Source organism: Alosa pseudoharengus, unplaced genomic scaffold, assembly GCF_046254945.1.
Source record: "Alosa pseudoharengus isolate Yale_2024_CS ecotype anadromous, Long Island Sound unplaced genomic scaffold, YU_APseudo_1.1 YU_APseudo_1.1_scf_18, whole genome shotgun sequence".
Taxonomy (NCBI): domain Eukaryota; kingdom Metazoa; phylum Chordata; class Actinopteri; order Clupeiformes; family Clupeidae; genus Alosa; species Alosa pseudoharengus.
This window is the reverse complement of record NW_027468650.1, coordinates 37,614,951-37,635,460: the sequence shown is the minus strand read 5'-3', so window position 1 is coordinate 37,635,460 and position 20,510 is coordinate 37,614,951. Positions and strand designations below refer to the sequence as shown.

The following is a 20,510-nucleotide window of genomic DNA, read 5'->3' as shown; positions in this document are numbered from 1 at the left end:
TTCTGAACATTCCGCCATTCATTTCAATGGGCCCAAAAAACGCAGAAAAACGGGAATACCGCGAAAACGACAAGGGCCAGCGACACGAAATCAACAAGCAAGTTACACCGGTTCGGGCCTGAATTTTTGGAGTTCGAACCGCGTCGATAGCTCAAACGGTCTAGGAGCAGTAGTTCGGCCAAAAAGTGGGTGAAAAGGAATAATAAATAAACTAGAATTGCGGTTCCGAGGAACTGCAAGAGTGGGTTTGATCAGTGGCACGGAACTCGGCCTCATCCAAGGATTCCAACGGTACCTCATTTATGAAAATCGGGCACACGGATCAAAAGTTGTCTGCATTAACGCAACATCCAATAAGCTAAAACGCATAAATAACATGGTTGCTATGCTGGTTGCTATGGTGGTCGCTAGGTTGACATTACAGGGGTGGTTTCTAGGTTGTTGCTAGGGTAATTAGTTAGTTGCTAGTAAGCCATCTTAAGCTGACTGCATAAAGTGATTATTTTAAGAGATACATTTTCAAACCAGAACTGTGTATAGGTCATGGTTAAAAACGTATCAGAATTTCAGAAATAATCACGTAATGCAGCCAGTTTAAGATTTTTTAAGAAGTCAGATTTTTTAAAGGCAATCAAATTTCTGCTGACTCTCTTCTGGCTGCGGTTAAAGGCCAGCGCCTCCTGAGAGGCCTGAAGGGTCAGTTCTGAGGTTGTTGGCTGCTGGAACCGAAAAAAGGACTGCATTTTCTTAAAAGACAATGTGACTGAAGTGCGGGCAAAGTTTGCACAGAAATGTACGATTTTTCCCACCCTCATCGACCTCGTCATAAAACTTGTTTAAATGATCACACGACGCCTCCTTGCTGCTTTGTTGTCTACATCAGCATTTCTCAAACTTCTTTGACCTGAGGCCCAGTCAAGGCATACTTTGGGGTCATAGGGCCCACCTACATGAACCCACCCCCTCCTCCCAACCCCTATCAAATTGTAATGATATCACAATTATTATTTTTATACTATATTGCCTACATGCACTTCAAAACAGTCAATGTTTAAAGTGCTAAGATTGTTTACAAAAGTTTGTGAAAGCATGCACATCAGAGTACTGCTTTACTAATGTAAAATATAATTAGGCCTACACTAGTTTCATTGTTTTTGCATTGTTGCATAATTGATATGCTATTTAATTACATTTCATTTGAATGCCTGAATGTAAGAATTCAGGAAACACAATACCAGCTTTTAACATTTCTGTTGTTAGTTTATGTAAATCACATAACACATGAACTGTTTACATACTACTGATAGCCCATTACTGTACACAATAATACTGTGCCCATTCATTAACATTAAACATCAGGCGTCTTGTTTACACATTTAAACCATATTTGCACTTCGAAATTCGCTTCCAAATTGTAGTAACTACATCTACGAAGTCTAAGGAAGATATCTATGAACATACTACATGGTTAAGATACATTTTGACAGAACTACAGACTTCGTGAAAGTAGCCTAGTAGCCCTACATAAAAGGCTCAATTAACTTCATTGCAAAATCGCGGTTGGTCTGTTTACACACTAAAACCATATTTACACTTCGAAATTCGCTTCCAAATTGTAGTAACTACATCTACGAAGTCTAAGGAAGATAATCATGTAGCCTGTTCATAGATAAGATACATTTTGACAGAACTACAGACTTCGTGAAAGTAGCCTAGTAGCCCTACATAAAAGGCTCCATTAACTTCATTGCAAAATCGCGGTTGGTCTGTTTACACACTAAAACCATATTTACACTTCGAAATTCGCTTCCAAATTGTAGTAACTACATCTACGAAGTCTAAGGAAGATAAAACTGTAGTCTGTTCAACGATAAGATACATTTTGACAGAACTACAGACCTCGTAAAAGTAGTACCTAAAATTAGTGTGATAAATGGCCATCACGTAGCCTAAAGCATATAGCACTAGCATGACAACAGCAAATAGCTAACGTTTACGTTAGCCTGACTTACTTATCGTTGACGTTGACCCGTTGACGTTCTTTTTAATAAACTGCCTGTAGAGTTCTGAATGCTTCGCTTTACATGTAGATACCCTCATTATGCTACGGTGTAAGTGTGTTGCTATTTGGAGCCTTGGTAGCTATTTATATTTACTACGTTTAGTTCAAGTGCTCTGGTTCAAGCATCGTTGTGTTTGGTGGGTCAGGTGACGAGCCGTCGGATCACAGCACAGCACCCAGAATGCATTGCAACACACCGGGCTATATTTTGGGGCACCAGCGCATGGCGTACAGTTCGTTTTTCAGTCGCGCGAAGTTGAATTCGGTATTTTGCACCTTTATTTTTTAAGCATTGCGCCCAGGGGTGTGGCAATTAACAACCTAGGGCGGGCCCTGGCGCAGTTGTCTAAAAATCGCTATCATACACCACCTAAACCTGGTCAGAAGTCAATGGCGAGTTGTTCATATGCTATTTTAAGAGCGCATGTCAACAGTCATATTGGCAGGTGCACGCACCATCCTTCTATCATTCATGAACGCACACCAGCGCACGTCCATGCAAAGCATTACAAATTGCACGATTACAATGGGAAACATAATTAGAATAAAGATATTACGAAATACTGTACATCTCATGATGCGTAGTTATTCACCATCATTTGCAAATTGGTAATGACGGTTAAAAGTGATTAGGGGAGAGGCGAGAGACACGTATGGAGCACAGCTGAAGACGCACTGTCACGAGATATAAGCAACTCCTCTGCAGGATAAATGTTGTTTTATTCAGTCATTTGAGCAACATTAGGGTAAGTGTTGCTTTTTCCAGCCTATGTTTTCGATGGTAACCCGTTGTCAGTCAATAGTGAAAGTAACTGCATATAACTGTCTTGTCGTTGACTGACTCCTTGGTGAAGTTATTTTCACTTTGCCAATGAGTTCAAATAATAGACGAGTGCAAATGCGTGAAGGCTATGCTAAGTTTTAGTAAAGCATGGTTTAAGAATGACTATTCCATACGGTCTCGCAAGCAGCCTCCTTCAAATGCGTCGTTGAATGCCAAAATACCGATGCATTTATTTGACATATCGCGCGTTGCGCCGTTAAAGGGAATGCCAGATGTCATTCTCATTGGTTTAAAATGATGTTACGCCCCAAACACACCCATATGACTGATTAAAAGACCTAGGAACACCTTGTTACGCCATGCGCTCCACTTTTGAGGACGAAAACCCTCCCAATGTGAACTGGACATCCTACTAAATTTGAATAGACTTTTGACAAGTGACGATGCACTTTAGAATGTCATGATAGGGCCCACCGTCTTAAAGGGACTCATCGTTAGGTCGGCTTTAAATGGCATACAGAACCTATAGCAATATAACGTTGTCTGTAAGCTCCACAGATCGTGGCAAGACAATTGAATTGATTGTGGACTTCTTGCCGGGCAATGATGAGTAACTTAACATGAATGTGTCAGGTGTGTAATGTGTGGATGTGCATAATATCTGTATGAAAGTGTGTTTCTCAATGTAATAATCTATACAACTGTACACATACATGACTAAGTTTGAATAGAGCATGCTGGGCATAGGACTGGGCTGAATGGATTGGTAAAATACTTTATTTATTTATTTATTTTTTTAATGACCTATATGAACATGGTTTGGCTTTTAAAAAAAGATCTTTTTTTACATGACCTTTACAACTGGTGCTGGCAAGGCATTGAACTGGGCTGAATGGATTTGGAAAATATATATATATATATTTTTTTTAATGACCTGTATCAACATGGTTTGGCTTTAAAAAAAAGATGAGACAGCGCTTCGCGCTGTCTCATCTTTTTTTACATTACCTTTACACTTAGTGCTGGCAAGGCATTAAACTGGGCTTCATTCAAGGATTCCAACGGTACCTCATTCATGAAAATCGGACATACTGGTCAAAAGTTACATGCACACACCTTCATATACACAGACAGCCCAGCCCAGCCCATTAGAGCTCTGCCAGGTGGCTTAGAACTCTTCCAGGTGCAAGCTTAAGCAATTAGAGCTGTGATGTCACAATCGAAATTTGAATTCTGAACATTCCGCCATTCATTTCAATGGGCCCAAAAAACGCAGAAAAACGGGAATACCGCGAAAACGACAAGGGCCAGCGACACGAAATCAACAAGCAAGTTACACCGGTTCGGGCCTGAATTTTTGGAGTTCGAACCGCGTCGATAGCTCAAACGGTCTAGGAGCAGTAGTTCGGCCAAAAAGTGGGTGAATAGGAAGATATAATAATAAGAAAACTTAAGAAGAACAATAGTGGGCTTGCTCCGCAAGCCCACAGCATGGCTTTCAGCCATGCTGTGGTCTTGCTGGATCAAACCCACTAATAAATAAAGTAAACTTAAGAAGAACAATAGTGGGCTTGCTCTGCAAGCCCACAGCATGGCTTTCAGCCATGCTGTGGGCTTGCTGGATCAAACCCACTAATAAGAAAACTTAAGAAGAACAATAGTGGGCTTGCTCCGCAAGCCCACAGCATGGCTTTCAGCCATGCTGTGGTCTTGCTGGATCAAACCCACTAATAAGTAAACTTAAGAAGAACAATAGTGGGCTTGCTGGATCAAACCCACTAATAATAAGTAAACTTAAGAAGAACAATAGTGGGCAAAGCCATGCTGTGGGCTTGCTAGAACAAACCCACTAAAAAATGCAGGACACAGGATTTAGAATGTTGACAGAATTCACATTCTCTTTCTCACCAACAACATAAAAATATGCATAAAAACTAATAATGAAGTCCGACACAATGGTTTAGATTTATTTGGTCTATAAGAATAAACCATTTATTTGTATAGAAGCAAATGATACAGTCAATAAGAATGACCAAAAAAAAGCATAACATTACCAGTAGTACAGGAAGTAAATATGTATTTATCTAAGAACATTAAGGAATAGAGATATAAAATACATGTGATACATGTGACAACCTGAAGATTGAACACTAGGGTTGGACACCGAAACACGGTTCTAATATGGCACTGGTGCCGACGCAAACGGTAGTAACAACATTGAATAACAACGTGGATTTCGGTGCCTCATTTCGGTGCCATTAACTCATTGAATGTCAAGCTGTTTTCGGGAGCCAGCAATCTAGACCATTGTTGATGATTTTTGTACAGCCACAGCATATTCTGTGTTATAGCTTTGAACACGTACAATAGCTCGATTAAAAGGTAAGACTTTAAGCTCTCGGTGGGTGCAAACCGTGTATTTCTACACGCCTCTGTTCCTGAGAAATCCCAAGCTAAACAGTGGCTAGTTTTCATCAAAATCACATATAAGGTGTATTAGAGTGTCTAGTTTCGTAATTAAAAAAAAAAAAAGCTAAAAACGTAATATTACGTTTTTGGCACTCAACGCATGGGAAGGAAAAATGTAATATTACGTTTTTGGCACTCAATGAGTTAAGGGCCTGTCCCAATACCTCCCCTACCCCTAGATTTTTGCCCTAACCCTCGTTTTTGTGCGTGCACGTGTAGGGCTAGGGTGTCCCATTACTTTAGGGAGCAAGGGGAAGTGCTATTTTCCCCTTATAATCAACCCTCAAAAAATAGCCAGGACTGATGCAGGCTTAAAACGAAGTGGGAGATGAAATTACCCAGGATACCGTGCGAGCTCAGCGAGCCGGCCAAATGTTTCATATATTTTCGCAAATAAGCATATTAAAATTTCGAAATATGTTGGAATATGTTAGTTTGATGCACATCTGATGACTGATGGACTGTTGAGTTTTGAACCCTAACGTTAGAAATATCTCACGAAGCTATCTGACTATGTTCATGATGCTTTGAGAGTCTGCCCATCAAATAACGTTATATATCTGATCTGCTAATCTGATCTGGTCTGATGTGTAATGTGTGTAATAAAGTTACTTTGCATTTTCAGGTTGTGCTATTTTGAGTCACCCAGAATGCATCAATAGTTTAGTCTACCTCTTCTTGTGTGTGTGTGCGTGTGCGTGCGTACACATACAAAAAAAATCCCAAAACTACAGATGCATGCGTGTATTACATTTATGGTTTTCATCTAGTGACTGACTGATGATTTCACATCATATTTTCTATAACTACATATTGAGGAGTAAAAATAGCTTAGTCTATTTCATGTCATGCATCTTAGAAAATGTTAGATGAAGCACATCTGATGTGTCATTTAGTCAGAGGTTAGCAAGCTATCGGAACGCTACCTATTACCACCAGTTCCGTATTTCCGTTCTCTTGCGTGTATGTGCCACTTAATATTCATTTCTATACAAACAAGACGGCGGATTCCTAAAGAAATGCAAGCACTCACACCATAAGTGTATCTAAATTAGCTATGTACCAAAAATTACATTTTACCGTGACTCTAAGAGCTGTAAACAGTGTTGTACAAATCCGCTTGGAGCTCCAGTGGAATTTTGATTTGCGATGAGAATTCTCGGTCTACGAACGAAATGGGTGATAATTGGAGGTGGATACCTAAGGGACAACGTGGACTAAAAGGTATCGGAACTTGTGCTTCTGTGTCCCTATCAGCATACGAAGGAAAAGGGTCAGAGAAGCTTCCTCCCTAAAACAAGGACCTACGGAAGAATGACAAATCAACCCCAAACCCACCAAATAAAATGAATTAATAGAAATGTTGCCATATTTTACATATGAAGTATTATATGATGTCTGTATGCTACTGAGACTTTGAATTTCCTCTTGGGGATCAATAAAGTATCTATCTATCTATCAATCTATCTTATATATAATACATGCAATCAAATACATGCTACTTACCAAACTGAGGATGATGGCAGGCCACTCTCCTCCTCCTCCTCCTCCCCCCCTCACTCAGCAGCTCCTGGTAAAGAAGGTCTTCTTCTTCTTCCTCCATCCCTTCATGGTTTTCAACTTGATGAGCTGCTATGAGCTCAAGCTCATCAGCTGTCAGCTGCCTCCTCTTCAGGCTGACAAGGTGGTCTGCATAGGACTGGTCATCCTCCATCTGAAACAACAGCAAAACCATAAATGTAATACAGAAAAAATCCCAAAACTACAGATGCATGCATGTATGTGTAAGCACGCATGCACACACGCATGTACGCATGTATGCACACACACACGAAGAGGTAGACTAAACTATTGACACATTCTGGGTGCCTCAAAATAGCACAACCTGAAAATGCAAAGTAACTATTACATACATTACACAAGGGTTTAGCTACCCTAAATCTGATTGTCTGGCTGGCATCAAGAAAAAGATTACATTTCACCTAGTGACTGACTGATGAAATGCAATGATGACATTTCTGACAGAATATATGATTTCACATCATGATTTCTATGACTACACATTGAGGAGTAAAAATAGCTTAGTCTATTTCATGCATCTTAGAAAAGTTAGACCAAGCACATATGATGTGTCATTTAGTCAGAGGTTAGCAAGCAAGCTAGTTCACTACTGATATAACTGCCTAGCGAGGTGACAACCTGACAAAAGGCAATAAAAACAAATACATATTGCGAGGAGTAAAAAATATTGATCAACTTATTTCATGTCTACCGTAGACGGTAGAAACACGCAGCCCACAAATTTATTCAGCTTTGATATGCTGTACTTACCTGTCAACATTTATGCTTAGCTAACATGCAAATTGGTACTAGAAAACAAACTTACTTACATGTTATATAGGCTACTTCCAGGTTTTTAAATTAATTGTTAAATGAAAATAACTGACATCAAAAGCAGACAAAAATATTACGAACAGTTCAGAGTAATGCAGCTAAAGTTTTCATGCCGGTACACTAACGTGAGCCATAATGTTGACGCTAATGATAAAGCATATTACTGTCAAATAACATGATTTTAGGACTATAAATTAAGATTAACCATATAACTAGAACCGATTTAAAATATATCTTACCTCAGTTTATCCAGTTGTATGGGTATCAGTCAATGTAATCTCCCAAAGTGTACAGATGGCGTCCGGCTGTCCACATCAAATGTAGCGACTGAAGTGACATTATTTTTTCATGACTCATCGTCGAGTATCCAAAACATTTCGCGCCATAATCCTCTTAACCAATAATGTCAAATTGTAAACCTATGTTGTCAGCATTACGGGGAAGATTTCAGAAATAAAATCAGTCATTGGACAGCTGAGGTATAAGACCATTGGTCATCGGTAAAATTTTAACGAAATTAGAATGGTCAGGCACGTAAGGGTTCATTTAGATTACTGTAAACCAACTGTATACTGCTGTCTACACTGCACTATATATAGTCCTGTCTATGCACCACCTGTCTATACTTTGTATGGGTCATTCCGTGTCAAATCAGACAAAAACCAGAAAAATGGTTGCAGCACCGACTCCGATTTGTCCGTTTGTCTACACAATGTTTAGGTTACATAACCAAAACCTGTAAAATATAAAATATATACAAATGATTTTACAAGAAAGGGCTATGTAAGTCTCTTTATACTGAAAACAATACCAACTAAGCTTAGATGTTATGAACTGTGAAAACAAGCAAATTTAGCTGCAAGTGTGTTAAGCAAACTTGTCTTGATAAGACGCCTTAAAATAAGTCAAACTCTTAATTAAGTCAAAATGATCTTAAGAGAGAATGTTAGGTCTTTATACTAAAAACAATAAAAATAGGATTTTTTTTATCTTAAAGGTAAACTATGCAGGTTTTTTTTAGCTTAATTTACCTTCATTTAACAGCTTCAGAGTCATTGGAATGGTTATATGTAGTGATGGGCAAATGAAGCTTTGGTGAACCACTAAACCACAGCAGTGTGAAGCTAGCAACACTAATGAAAAAATCCAATATGGCTGCCACATGTAGAAGTCCTTACCCAAACCAGTATATGTAACCAAAAATATTGGTTTGCTAAGGACTTTTATGATGAAAAATGTATGTGTGGCGGCCATCTTTTTACTTTTCAGCTAGTGTCGCTAGGTTCACACTGCTGTGGTTCACCAAAGCTTCATTTGCCCATCACTGGTTATATGACTTTTTTCGGGTTGAATGGTGGCCATCTCGCTTCTCCCTAGCGCCTGTGAGCAGAAAAACCACCCTTGCAACTGTGGGCCGGCGGCCTCAGTGTCAGGAAGTATAACGAGTGTTACGAATTGCTTTACTGCATTCAAATACACATACACGCCTAGAAAAAGGTAGCGATGGAGTTTCTCAGACATTAGTCATGACAGCCAGCGAAAAAGAAGCAAAAACCAAGAAAACAGTAAGGAAATTGCCAATACTGCATAGTTTACCTTTAATATAAGACTAATAACACTTGTATATATGAACAATTAGCACTTGGTTAAATTTGAATTTTTTTCAGTATAACGTTGCAATTAAAAGTTATTTAGAGAGAAAATGGAGTAGGGTGAATGTTCAGATTAAAGCCCCAGTCAGGGATTTCGCAAGAAGTCATATTTGTTTATGTTTACATTTATTATCAGACGCTTTTGTGCAAAAAAAACATACATTATATTTTAACCAAGGACCAAACTCACCACTACTTTCAGTATTCACAGAGAAATTCCACGCAAGGATTAGTATTTGCTTGGGGGCAGGCAGGCACGGCGCTACGGGTGGGCCTGGACGAGCCTAGGCCCACCCACTTTTCAACAGGCCCACCCAAAACTTTTCTTAAAAATTTTTTTTTTTTTTTAATATATTTTAATTTTGTCAAGAATTATTAAAAAGCGGCAAATAATCTCATAATCTGTGCTAAAATAGTCTAAATGTTTAGTTTTCAAAACTATTAAAAAGCTGGTGATGTTTCTGTGAAAGTTCAGCAGTGCCAGATACGTGAGGTTCTGGGTCGGATCTAGCTTGTCGGTATGCTAGGCTAGCCCCAAGTGATCTGAAAGTGTGAAAATAATTTCCAGTAAAGGACAGTGCTGCAACAGTCGTTGTTTAGGTACCTTAAACGTGCACAAACGGTCTCGTTGTATCGCTGCAACCAGGAGATGAAGGAGAGCTGAGATCCATAACACCTAGCACATCTCTATGGCTTAATAATGGCTTCTGAAATGCTTTTTTTTTGCAATGCAGCAAACGTTGTTGATATTGTGATCGTTGATCCGATTTGCATTAAAGGGCCTAATGGGTGTGATTGATCTTTATGAGCTCTCTTGGAACATGTTTTACATGACAGATGACGTTGTCAATGAACAAGTTCTGTGCCCGAGGGGTAGGCCTAGTCGCCAGCTGATTTTGCCAGGGCTTCAGCCCCGAATGTATTTTGTACAGTTGACTAACAAATATGAAACCATTATTCCGATTGCGCATTGAAACTTTGAGATGAGATGGACTTATTTAACATACAAGCGGACACGGGTGAACTCACTCTTCTTCATGCAGCAGATTTAACATGAACGTTACCTTCCATAACACATAATTTGGAACGTAGGCTACGTGCACGCGCGAGGTTGGGCATGTCATTGTTTGCATTTGATATTTGGTATAGTCCTAAGTTACAAGGAAATCATGAGGTCATCAATAACAAGGTGGTGGTGGAGTTATCCTGTTCTCGTCATTTAGACTAGCCTACAAGTTCAGGTTTGTTATCAGCCTCTAGCCTACAGTCTGGAGCTGGCCAAACAGTGGTGGCCTACTTTGCCTAGTTGTAAAATCGAATCTTCAATGTTCCGTTCTCCCTAGGCTAAGCATAACAAACCATATAATGCATTTTGCTATTTAAAAGCCACTCTGCTAGGTGGCTATATAGTTCGTTTCTAATAGCAAACAGAAAATGTCAAGATAGCTAAATGTCATTACATCCTCTAATTGTCAAAATATTATTGTCCATAATATTCAATAAATGTGGTGCAAATGAGGCTTGAGTCAGTGGATTAATTTATGAAAAGTGAGCAGCAAGTCAGGCAAAGTGGGAAAACCGTTTAGACTCTATGGGCTAAGCCCTGAATGTTTTCAACTGCCCTGCATATTGATTGAAACTGTCGGGCAGTGTGATTGATCTGTATTGTTGAAAACCTAAAACAAATGAAATATTCGACCTCATGTTATACAAGCAGAACTAAACTATGTTTGGGGAAAATATTAGATTCCCACTTTTACAGCCTATAGGCCTTAGGTCTATTCGAGAGATGCGCTAAAGCACAGCCAGCAGGTATGGTGCGTAATGGAGATTCCAAAGCGCTCTTATTTGGTCAGAACCAAGGACAGTGATCGAGGATAGGTACGTCTGTCCTTTTTACAATGCAACAAACTATTTAAAGAGCATCAAGCTATTCAAATCTCTATTATGTAAGCACAAATAATATAACAGTATATTAGTCAGTCATTTTTATTAGGTTAAACAGTGATTTGATAAAGTTTTTTTTAAGGCCCACCCACAATTGGTCTGGCCCATCCAAAACTGGAATCCTGGCGCCGTGCCTGGGGGCAGGCTGTCCCAACTTTGTTTGTTTTCCATTTTTTCATAGCCTGTGCTGCCTATGGACACCATTTTTTTACAGTGTATTACTCACGGAAATGGGCAGCTAGCAGTCGTGAGGAGATGATTGCTAAATGTGACCAAAAATGTTATGGGCTTGAAGTTGTGTAAAATCCCTGACTGCACCTTTAACATGTAACATTCTGAACCACATCTAAGGCTGAAGACCAACAGTTGGTGGTGTTTTTACTATACAGTTAAAATGTGTTCATAGAAAAAAAAAAAATATATATGTGCACGTATATAGTTAAGAAGAGTTAAGACTTACAGCAAAACAGGCCGTTTCTCCTGGGGCAATCAACTGAATGTGACCAGATACAGCATTCTCACTAACACCCGATTCCATCCAGGTCTGACCCAATTCATTACATGCCTGGGTAAGTAGAGAAATATGAACAAATTTCTACACAAACAATGCATTGGATAAAAAAAAAAAACCATCCTGACTATGAGAAGATCATTATGACATTCATCATGACATTAACAGTCCACTCACAGTATTGATGGCCATGCGAGCCTCAAAGTTATCCACACAACTCAGGACTAAATCTACCGGCTTGCCCACTTGAAGCCCCCCATGACTGAAAAATACATGAGATGACATTAGCACAACTGCACAATGTACACATGGCTATATATAATAGGCATGAATCCTATTCTCAATTAGGCAGGTCATACCTTATGCGATCCATAAAATGTGTGAAATTGTCCACTGTGGTGATGTTGTAGTTGTGAATTTCAAATATGACATCTGGATTGATGTTCCTATTTAAAAAAAATAAAAAAAGTTCAGTCAAGAGTTCATCATTGATTCATGGTTACCTACAGTGTTTTGGGGCATGGCAAGTCTCATTTATGCCAACACATAATCTGAAGTCTCGAAACAATTGACATGAACTTGTACAAAATATTTTTTATCACGTTTCAGGTCTCCAATATTTATGTCGACCATCGCTCAGATCACAAGTATGAGGACAAGGTTATATTGACCAAAAATGGTATACTGCACTCGACAGAATGCACTGCAAAAACTGCTTATCTAATAAAATCTAACCAAGTGAAAATAAAATAAAATAAAAATCTAATATCAAGATAAAAAAATATATATTTGGAATTGTTTCCAGTATAAAGACACTAACCTAGCACTGTCTCCTAAATTCAAATATGAAAATCAAGTGTAATAAGATTTTTAGTATAGAGAGAGTTAATTCAGGCGCCCTCTTGAAAGATAGTTTAGCCTTAATTAAATAAGAGTTTGACTTATTTTAAGGAGTATTATGAAGACAAATCTGCTCAACGCACTGGCAGCCAAATGTGCTTGTTTTCAAGATGCAACATCTTAAAATAAGTCAAACTCTTTTTAAATCAAATGATTTACGAGAAAGCGCTAGGTAAATCTCTTTATACTGAAAACAATACCAACTGGAATTTTGATCTTGATAGTTAAGCAATATAGCACGAGTGAGAGTGGGATTGGTCATGGATATTGTATGAAAGAATATTAGACTCAAATGTTTTGTAAGTGTGAATCACGTTTTGAAACTAGAAATTATTTCTAACTGTAAAAATGATCTGTACAAGTAATTGTTGATATTACAAATATACCCTACACTTACAAATCTATTCTACGGGTATGGACTGGTTTTAGAGCTACAAATCATCCTAGTTGGGGGCCAAGCAGCGAAGCTGCGAGGCAACCATTGTGATTGTTAGTTTTCTTATTAGGGGTCCGAGCAGCGTAGCTGCAGGAACCCTATTGTTTCTGTACCGTTCATTTTTTTGCCAAAATTCTGTAAAAGTCATACTGCAGCCTAAACCGTAACTCCAAAACTCTTGAAATTTTCAGGTATGGTTACCAGTACCCCCCTCTACCCATAACCCAACATTTGGGGTACTGCACCCAAAGGTGGCGCTATTGAAAAAAAAAGTTAATTATGCTTATTTCTCCTTACCAGATTCACCTAGACTCAAAATTCTTTCAGAATATTAATCTCTAAACTCAGATGCATATTTTTGGCCCTGGTCTTATGGTCTACAAATGTTTACTATTTCCACAATTTCATGGAAAAGCCAAACATTATAAAAAGTTTCACACTCTTCAAAAATAATCAAATCTTCACCAAAATTCTCACAGACAATGTTTAGACCAAGCCTCACAAAAGTTATCGCTCAGAATTTTGATATTTTGTTCCATTTCAGAGATATAGGCCAATAAAGTTGGACCACTTAGGCCTTTTTTCCTAGATCACCTATATTCCTATAAACCGTAAGTCCTAGAAACTTGACATTTTCAAGTATTGTTATCAGTACCCCCAACTACCCATAACCCAAATTTGGGGTACTGCACCCAAAGGTGGCGCTCTTGTCAAAAACGCTTATTTCTCCTTACCAGATTCACCTAGACTCAAAATTCTTTCATCATATTAATCTCTACATTCAGATGCATCTTTTTCACCCTGGTCTTATGCTCTAAAAATGTTTAGTTTTGCCACAATTTCAGAGAAAAGCCAAACATCATAAAAAGTTTCACAGTCTTCAAAAATTATCAAATCTTCACCAAAATTCTCACAGACAATGTTTAGACCAAGCCTCAGAAAAGTTATCAAAATAATTTGGATACGTTGTTCCATTTCAGAGATATAGGCCAATAAAGTTTGACCACTCAGCCCATTTCTCCTATATCACCTATATTCCTATATGAGTAATTTTTTTTTCTTGGATAACAACCATACAACCATCATTAGGTGGATACCATTAACAGTGCACATTTTCAGATATGTACTCTTTTTTATAAAGCCCTTAATTCTATTGTCAAATGTATGCTAGGAATTTTTTTGATGTTGTGTGTTTGCCAACACACATTTTCACCATTTGAATGTGACTGCTCAATGTGTATGATTGTCAGTGGCTGAGTGGGATAATGCCTAGTGCTGGTGTTTGTTAGGTTGAGAGTTCGAATCCTGCTAGAGCTTTAGGCTCAAGATGCACATGCTATTGGTTATTGAAGATTCACACCATTGAACAGCACCTGAATGACATCAGACAATTAACATTCACACTCATTAGTTGCCAAGAATCAGAATGCCGACACACTCTATGACATATAGGGGAACTTCTTTGTTTACTATTTTTCCTTCATCATTAAGTCTATCATATTTATATTTCATCCATTACTGTTCTTCTCTATAAATGTCTAATTGCCCCAGAATATCCAAAAGTTTTCAGGTGTACTTTTTCAGGAAAGCCCTTCATTTTATTGTCAAATATATACTTGGAGTTTTTCTTGTGTGTTTACCAACACACATTTTCACCATGTGAATGTGACTACCCAATATGTATGATTGTCAGTGGCTCAGTGGGATAATGCCTAGTGCTGGTGTTTGTTAGGTTGAGGGTTCGAATCCCCGGTAGTGCTTTAGGCTCTAGCTCGAATACTATTGGTTATTGAAGAGTCACACCATTGAACAGCACCTGAATGACATCAGGCAATCAACATTCACACTCATTAGTTGCCAAGAATCAGAATGCCGACACACTCTATGACATATAGGGGAACTTCTTTGTTTACTATTTTTCCTTCATCATTAAGTCGATCATATTTATATTTCATCCATTACTGTTCTTATCTACAAATGTCTAATTGTCCCAGAATTTCCAAACGTTTTCAGGTGTTCTCTTTCAGGAAAGCCCTTCATTTTATTGTCAAATGTATACTTGGAGTTTTTCTTGTGTGTTTACCAATACACATTTTCACCATGTGAATGTGACTGGCAAAGATGTAGGATTGACAGTGGCTTAGTGGGATAATGCCTTGTACTGGTCATCCTTATGTTGAGAGTTCAAATCCCACCTGAAGCATTAGTGTTAAAATACTGTTGGGTTGTGGAGGTTAGCATACTAGAATAGAATGCTGTTGGGTTGTGGAGGTTAGCACACTATAACATTACAGCATTACAGCTACTTGTCAATATGGACTTGTAGTGCAAGGCAAGTATAACTGTATAATTATACGCTGTTTATCTTATTGACTCCGACACAGAACCCACCACCACAAATACAATTCAATTCTGTGGGAAACACTGCCTTCCATTATCAAACCCTTCATTTTATCCACAACAAATAAATAGTCCTGTAGAATCAAGTATTGTTAGAATACTGTTGGGTTGTGGAGGTTAGCACACTATAATGTTACAGCACAGGGTAATCCTAATTTTATGCATCAAATTTATTCCAATCCAACTCAAAAGTTTTGAACGACACAAAGTGAAGGTTTTATCCAGATCAAAACCAAGAATAGATTATGTGATCTAATCCAATTTCAGGATCCTTGTTTCCCTTTGAACAACCCATTTTCAAGATTTGATCCAATCCGATAGCTGAAATCCGGTAACTGAAATCCGATAACCGAAATCCGATCACGTTTCTTTTGAACAATTGTGCCCAAACAATCAAAGCATATGTAAAACTAAAAAGCTATGCTATCATGTTCGTTTTGCTCGGACCCCGTAAATCACCGCTTGCGGTTATATTTGGGGGCCAAGCAGCGAAGCTGCGAAGGCACCCATTGTGTTTCTTAGTTTTCTTATTGGGGGCCAAGCAGCGAAGCTGCGCGGCAACCCATAGTGATTCTACCTTTTCTTATTATTGGGGGCCAAGCAGCGAAGCTGCGCGGCAACCCATAGTGATTCTACGTATTCTTATTATTAGGGGTCCGAGCAGCGTAGCTGCAGGAACCCTATTGTTTCTGTACCGTTCATTTTTTGGCCAAAATTCTGTAAAAGTCATACTGCAGCCTATACCGTAACTCCAAAACTCTTGAAATTTTCAGGTATGGTTACCAGTACCCCCCTCTACCCATAACCCAAAATTTGGGGTACTGCACCCAAAGGTGGCGCTATTGAAAAAAATAGTTAATTATGCTTATTTCTCCTTACCAGATTCACCTAGACTCAAAATTCTTTCAGAATATTAATCTCTAAACTCAGATGCATCTTTTTGGCCCTGGTCTTATGGTCTACAAATGTTTACTTTTTCCAAAATTTCATGGAAAAGCCAAACATTATAAAAAGTTTCACACTCTCCAAAAATAATCGAATCTTCACCAAAATTCTCACAGACAATGTTTAGACCAAGCCTCACAAAAGTTATCGCTCAGAATTTTGATATTTTGTTCCATTTCAGAGATATAGGCCAATAAAGTTAGACCACTTAGGCCTTTTTTCCTAGATCACCTATATTCCTATAAACCGTAAGTCCTAGAAACTTGACATTTTCAAGTATTGTTACCAGTACCCCCCACTACCCATAACCCAAATTTGGGGTACTGCACCCAAAGGTGGCGCTCTTGTCAAAAACGCTTATTTCTCCTTACCAGATTCACCTAGACTCAAAATTCTTTCATCATATTAATCTCTACATTCAGATGCATCTTTTTCACCCTGGTCTTATGCTCTAAAAATGTTTACTTTTGCCACAATTTCAGAGAAAAGCCAAACATCATAAAAAGTTTCACAGGCTTCAAAAATTATCAAATCTTCACCAAAATTCTCACAGACAATGTTTAGACAAAGCCTCACAAAAGTTATCAAAAGAATTTGGATACGTTGTTCCATTTCAGAGATATAGGCCAATAAAGTTCGACCACTCAGCCCATTTCTCCTATATCACCTATATTCCTATATGAGTAATTTTTTTTTCTTGGATAACAACCATACAACCATCATTAGGTGGATACCATTAACAGTGCACATTTTCAGATATGTACTCTTTTTTATAAAGCCCTTAATTCTATTGTCAAATGTATGCTAGGAATTTTCTTGATGTTGTGTGTTTGCCAACACACATTTTCACCATTTGAATGTGACTGCTCAATGTGTATGATTGTCAGTGGCTGAGTGGGATAATGCCTAGTGCTGGTGTTTGTTAGGTTGAGAGTTCGAATCCTGCTAGAGCTTTAGGCTCAAGATGCACATGCTATTGGTTATTGAAGATTCACACTATTGAACAGCACCTGAATGACATCAGACAATTAACATTCACACTCATTAGTTGCCAAGAATCAGAATGCCGACACACTCTATGACATATAGGGGAACTTCTTTGTTTACTATTTTTCCTTCATCATTAAGTCTATCATATTTATATTTCATCCATTACTGTTCTTCTCTATAAATGTCTAATTGCCCCAGAATATCCAAAAGTTTTCAGGTGTACTCTTTCAGGAAAGCCCTTCATTTTATTGTCAAATGTATACTTGGAGTTTTTCTTGTGTGTTTACCAACACACATTTTCACCATTTGAATGTGACTGCTGAATGTGTATGATTGTCAGTGGCAGAGTGGGATAATGCCTAGTGCTGGTGTTTGTTAGGTTGAGAGTTCGAATCCTGCTAGAGCTTTAGGCTCAAGATGCACATGCTATTGGTTATTGAAGATTCACACTATTGAACAGCACCTGAATGACATCAGGCAATCAACATTCACACTCATTAGTTGCCAAGAATCAGAATGCCGACACACTCGAAGACATATAGGGGAACTTCTTTGTTTACTATTTTTCCTTCATCATTAAGTCTATCATATTTATATTTCATCCATTACTGTTCTTCTCTACAAATGTCTAATTGTCCCAGAATTTCCAAACATTTTCAGGTGTTCTCTTTCAGGAAAGCCCTTCATTTTATTGTCAAATGTATACTTGGAGTTTTTCTTGTGTGTTTACCAATACACATTTTCACCATGTGAATGTGACTGGCAAAGATGTAGGATTGACAGTGGCTTAGTGGGATAATGCCTTGTACTGGTCATCCTTATGTTGAGAGTTCAAATCCCACCTGAAGCATTAGTGTTAAAATACTGTTGGGTTGTGGAGGTTAGCATACTAGAATAGAATGCTGTTGGATTGTGGAGGTTAGCACACTATAACATTACAGCATTACAGCTACTTGTCAATATGGACTTGTAGTGCAAGGCAAGTATAACTGTATAATTATACGCTGTTTATCTTATTGACTCCGACACAGAATCAAGATTTGATCCAATCCGATAGCTGAAATCCGGTAACTGAAATCCGATAACCGAAATCCGATCACGTTTCTTTTGAACAATTGTGCCCAAACAATCAAAGCATATGTAAAAATAAAAAGCTATGCTATCATGTTCGTTTTGCTCGGACCCCGTAAATCACCGCTTGCGGTTATATTTGGGGGCCAAGCAGCGAAGCTGCGAAGGCACCCATTGTGTTTCTTAGTTTTCTTATTGGGGGCCAAGCAGCGAAGCTGCGAAGGCACCCATTGTGTTTCTATGATTTCTTATTATTATTTAACATCTTTCTTCCCGAATGGGAGTCTATGGCAGCCCATAGAACCGTCTGGTAAAAAGTTGTGAAATTTGGCACACCGATTGGGGACAGTCCCATGTTTAAGTTCACCAAGTTTCATGTCAGCAGCTTGAGCACTCTAGCGCCACCAACAGGCCAAAGTTAGACATGCGTTCACACACGTAACTTTTGACCCGTATGCCCGATTGTCAAAAATGAGGTATCGTTGGAATCCTTGGACCAAGCCGAGTTCAACGCACCCTATGACGTCATTTTCCGCCATGATGGATTTTCCGCCATATTGGATTTTAGTGAAAGTGAAACTAATCTTTCACAGGTCACAAATTTTGTCCGATCGTCACCAAACTAGACACACATGATCTTCAGGCCATGCCTCATTAACGCATTGCTTTTTGTCTTCGGAACTAAAACCGTTCGCGCGTACCAGCCAATCAAAATTTGCGGCAAAGCCGCCAAACAGGAAGTGAGCTCATATCTCAGCAACCCATAAATCTATCATAACCAAACTTAGTACATGGACTCAGTACCCAATTAGGGGGACGCTCAAGAAATCTGGTGACCTTTGACCTCTAGGGGGCGCTGTAATTAAGAAACATGCCTTTTGGCCTGTAGCTGCTGTTGTAGTTAGAATTAAAATGCACTAGTGGTGTCTGGCAATACTGTTGGAGGTCCTTAGGTTGACCCAAGCCAACTTGTGATGTCATCATAATTGATTCGGCCGCCATATTGGATTTAATCAAAAACACGTACAAGTTTTCACAGGTCACAAATTTCAGTGGATCCTCACCAAAATTGATGGAGACCATCATCAGACCATAACCTATCAATATATTGCTTTCTGGAACAATTGACAAAAGCATTCGCCCGTAACAGCCAATCGAAATTGGTGGCGAAGCCGCCAAACAGGAAGTGAGTTCATATCTCAGCAACCCTTGCATGTATCAAAGCCAAACTTGGTGCATGGACTCAGGATCTGATCTGGGGGACACTCAAGAAATCTGGTGACCTTTGACCTCTAGGGGGCACTGTAATTTAGAAACATGCCTTTTGGCCTGTAGCTGCTGTTGTGCTTAGAATTAAAACACACTAGTGGTGTCTGGTAATACTGTTGGAGGTCCTTAGGCCAACCCAAGCCAACTTGTGATGTCATCGTGATTGATTCAGCCGCCATATTGGATTTAATCAAAAACACGTACAAGTTCTCGCAGGTCACAAATTTAAGTGGATCCTCACCAAAATTGATGGAGACCATCATCAGACCATAACCTATCAATATTTTGCTTTCTGGAACAATTGACAAAAGCATTCGCCCGTAACAGCCAATCAAAATTTGCGGCGAAGCCGCCAAACAGGAAGTGAGCTCATATCTCAGCAACCCTGCCATGTATCATAACCAAACTTACTACATAGATTCATGACCCCATTAGGAGGACGCACAAAACATTTGGTGACCTTTGACCTGTAGAGGTTGCTGCAATTTGCAATTTTGCATTTTGATCTGTAGTTGCTGATGTGTTTCATCGATCCTTTATTTTTTGATGTGAAACTGATGACAACATGTTCCATCCAGTTCATTCTAATGCGTGCGTGCAAGGGCGGGGAGGGGCAGGACGGGGTGGGATGGGCAGGGGTGATTAGATGGGGGGCTGGCTGGCGGAGGCGGTGGCAATTC

The 20,510-nt window shown here is 38.9% G+C and overlaps 1 protein-coding gene across 2 annotated transcripts in view; it reads right to left on the bottom strand.

The window, feature by feature from the left end:
- Window positions 1-20,510, bottom strand: part of uba5 (ubiquitin-like modifier activating enzyme 5) — a 127,445-nt gene that overhangs the window by 41,466 nt on the left and 65,469 nt on the right. For both annotated transcript variants that reach the window (XM_076291106.1, XM_076291105.1), the window contains exons 5-7: window positions 12,179-12,265; window positions 11,997-12,081; window positions 11,769-11,873 (exon numbers count right to left, since the gene is read on the bottom strand). In XM_076291106.1, the coding sequence (XP_076147221.1) occupies window positions 11,769-11,873; window positions 11,997-12,081; window positions 12,179-12,265 (277 nt within the window). The remainder of the gene's footprint in view (window positions 1-11,768; window positions 11,874-11,996; window positions 12,082-12,178; window positions 12,266-20,510) is intronic.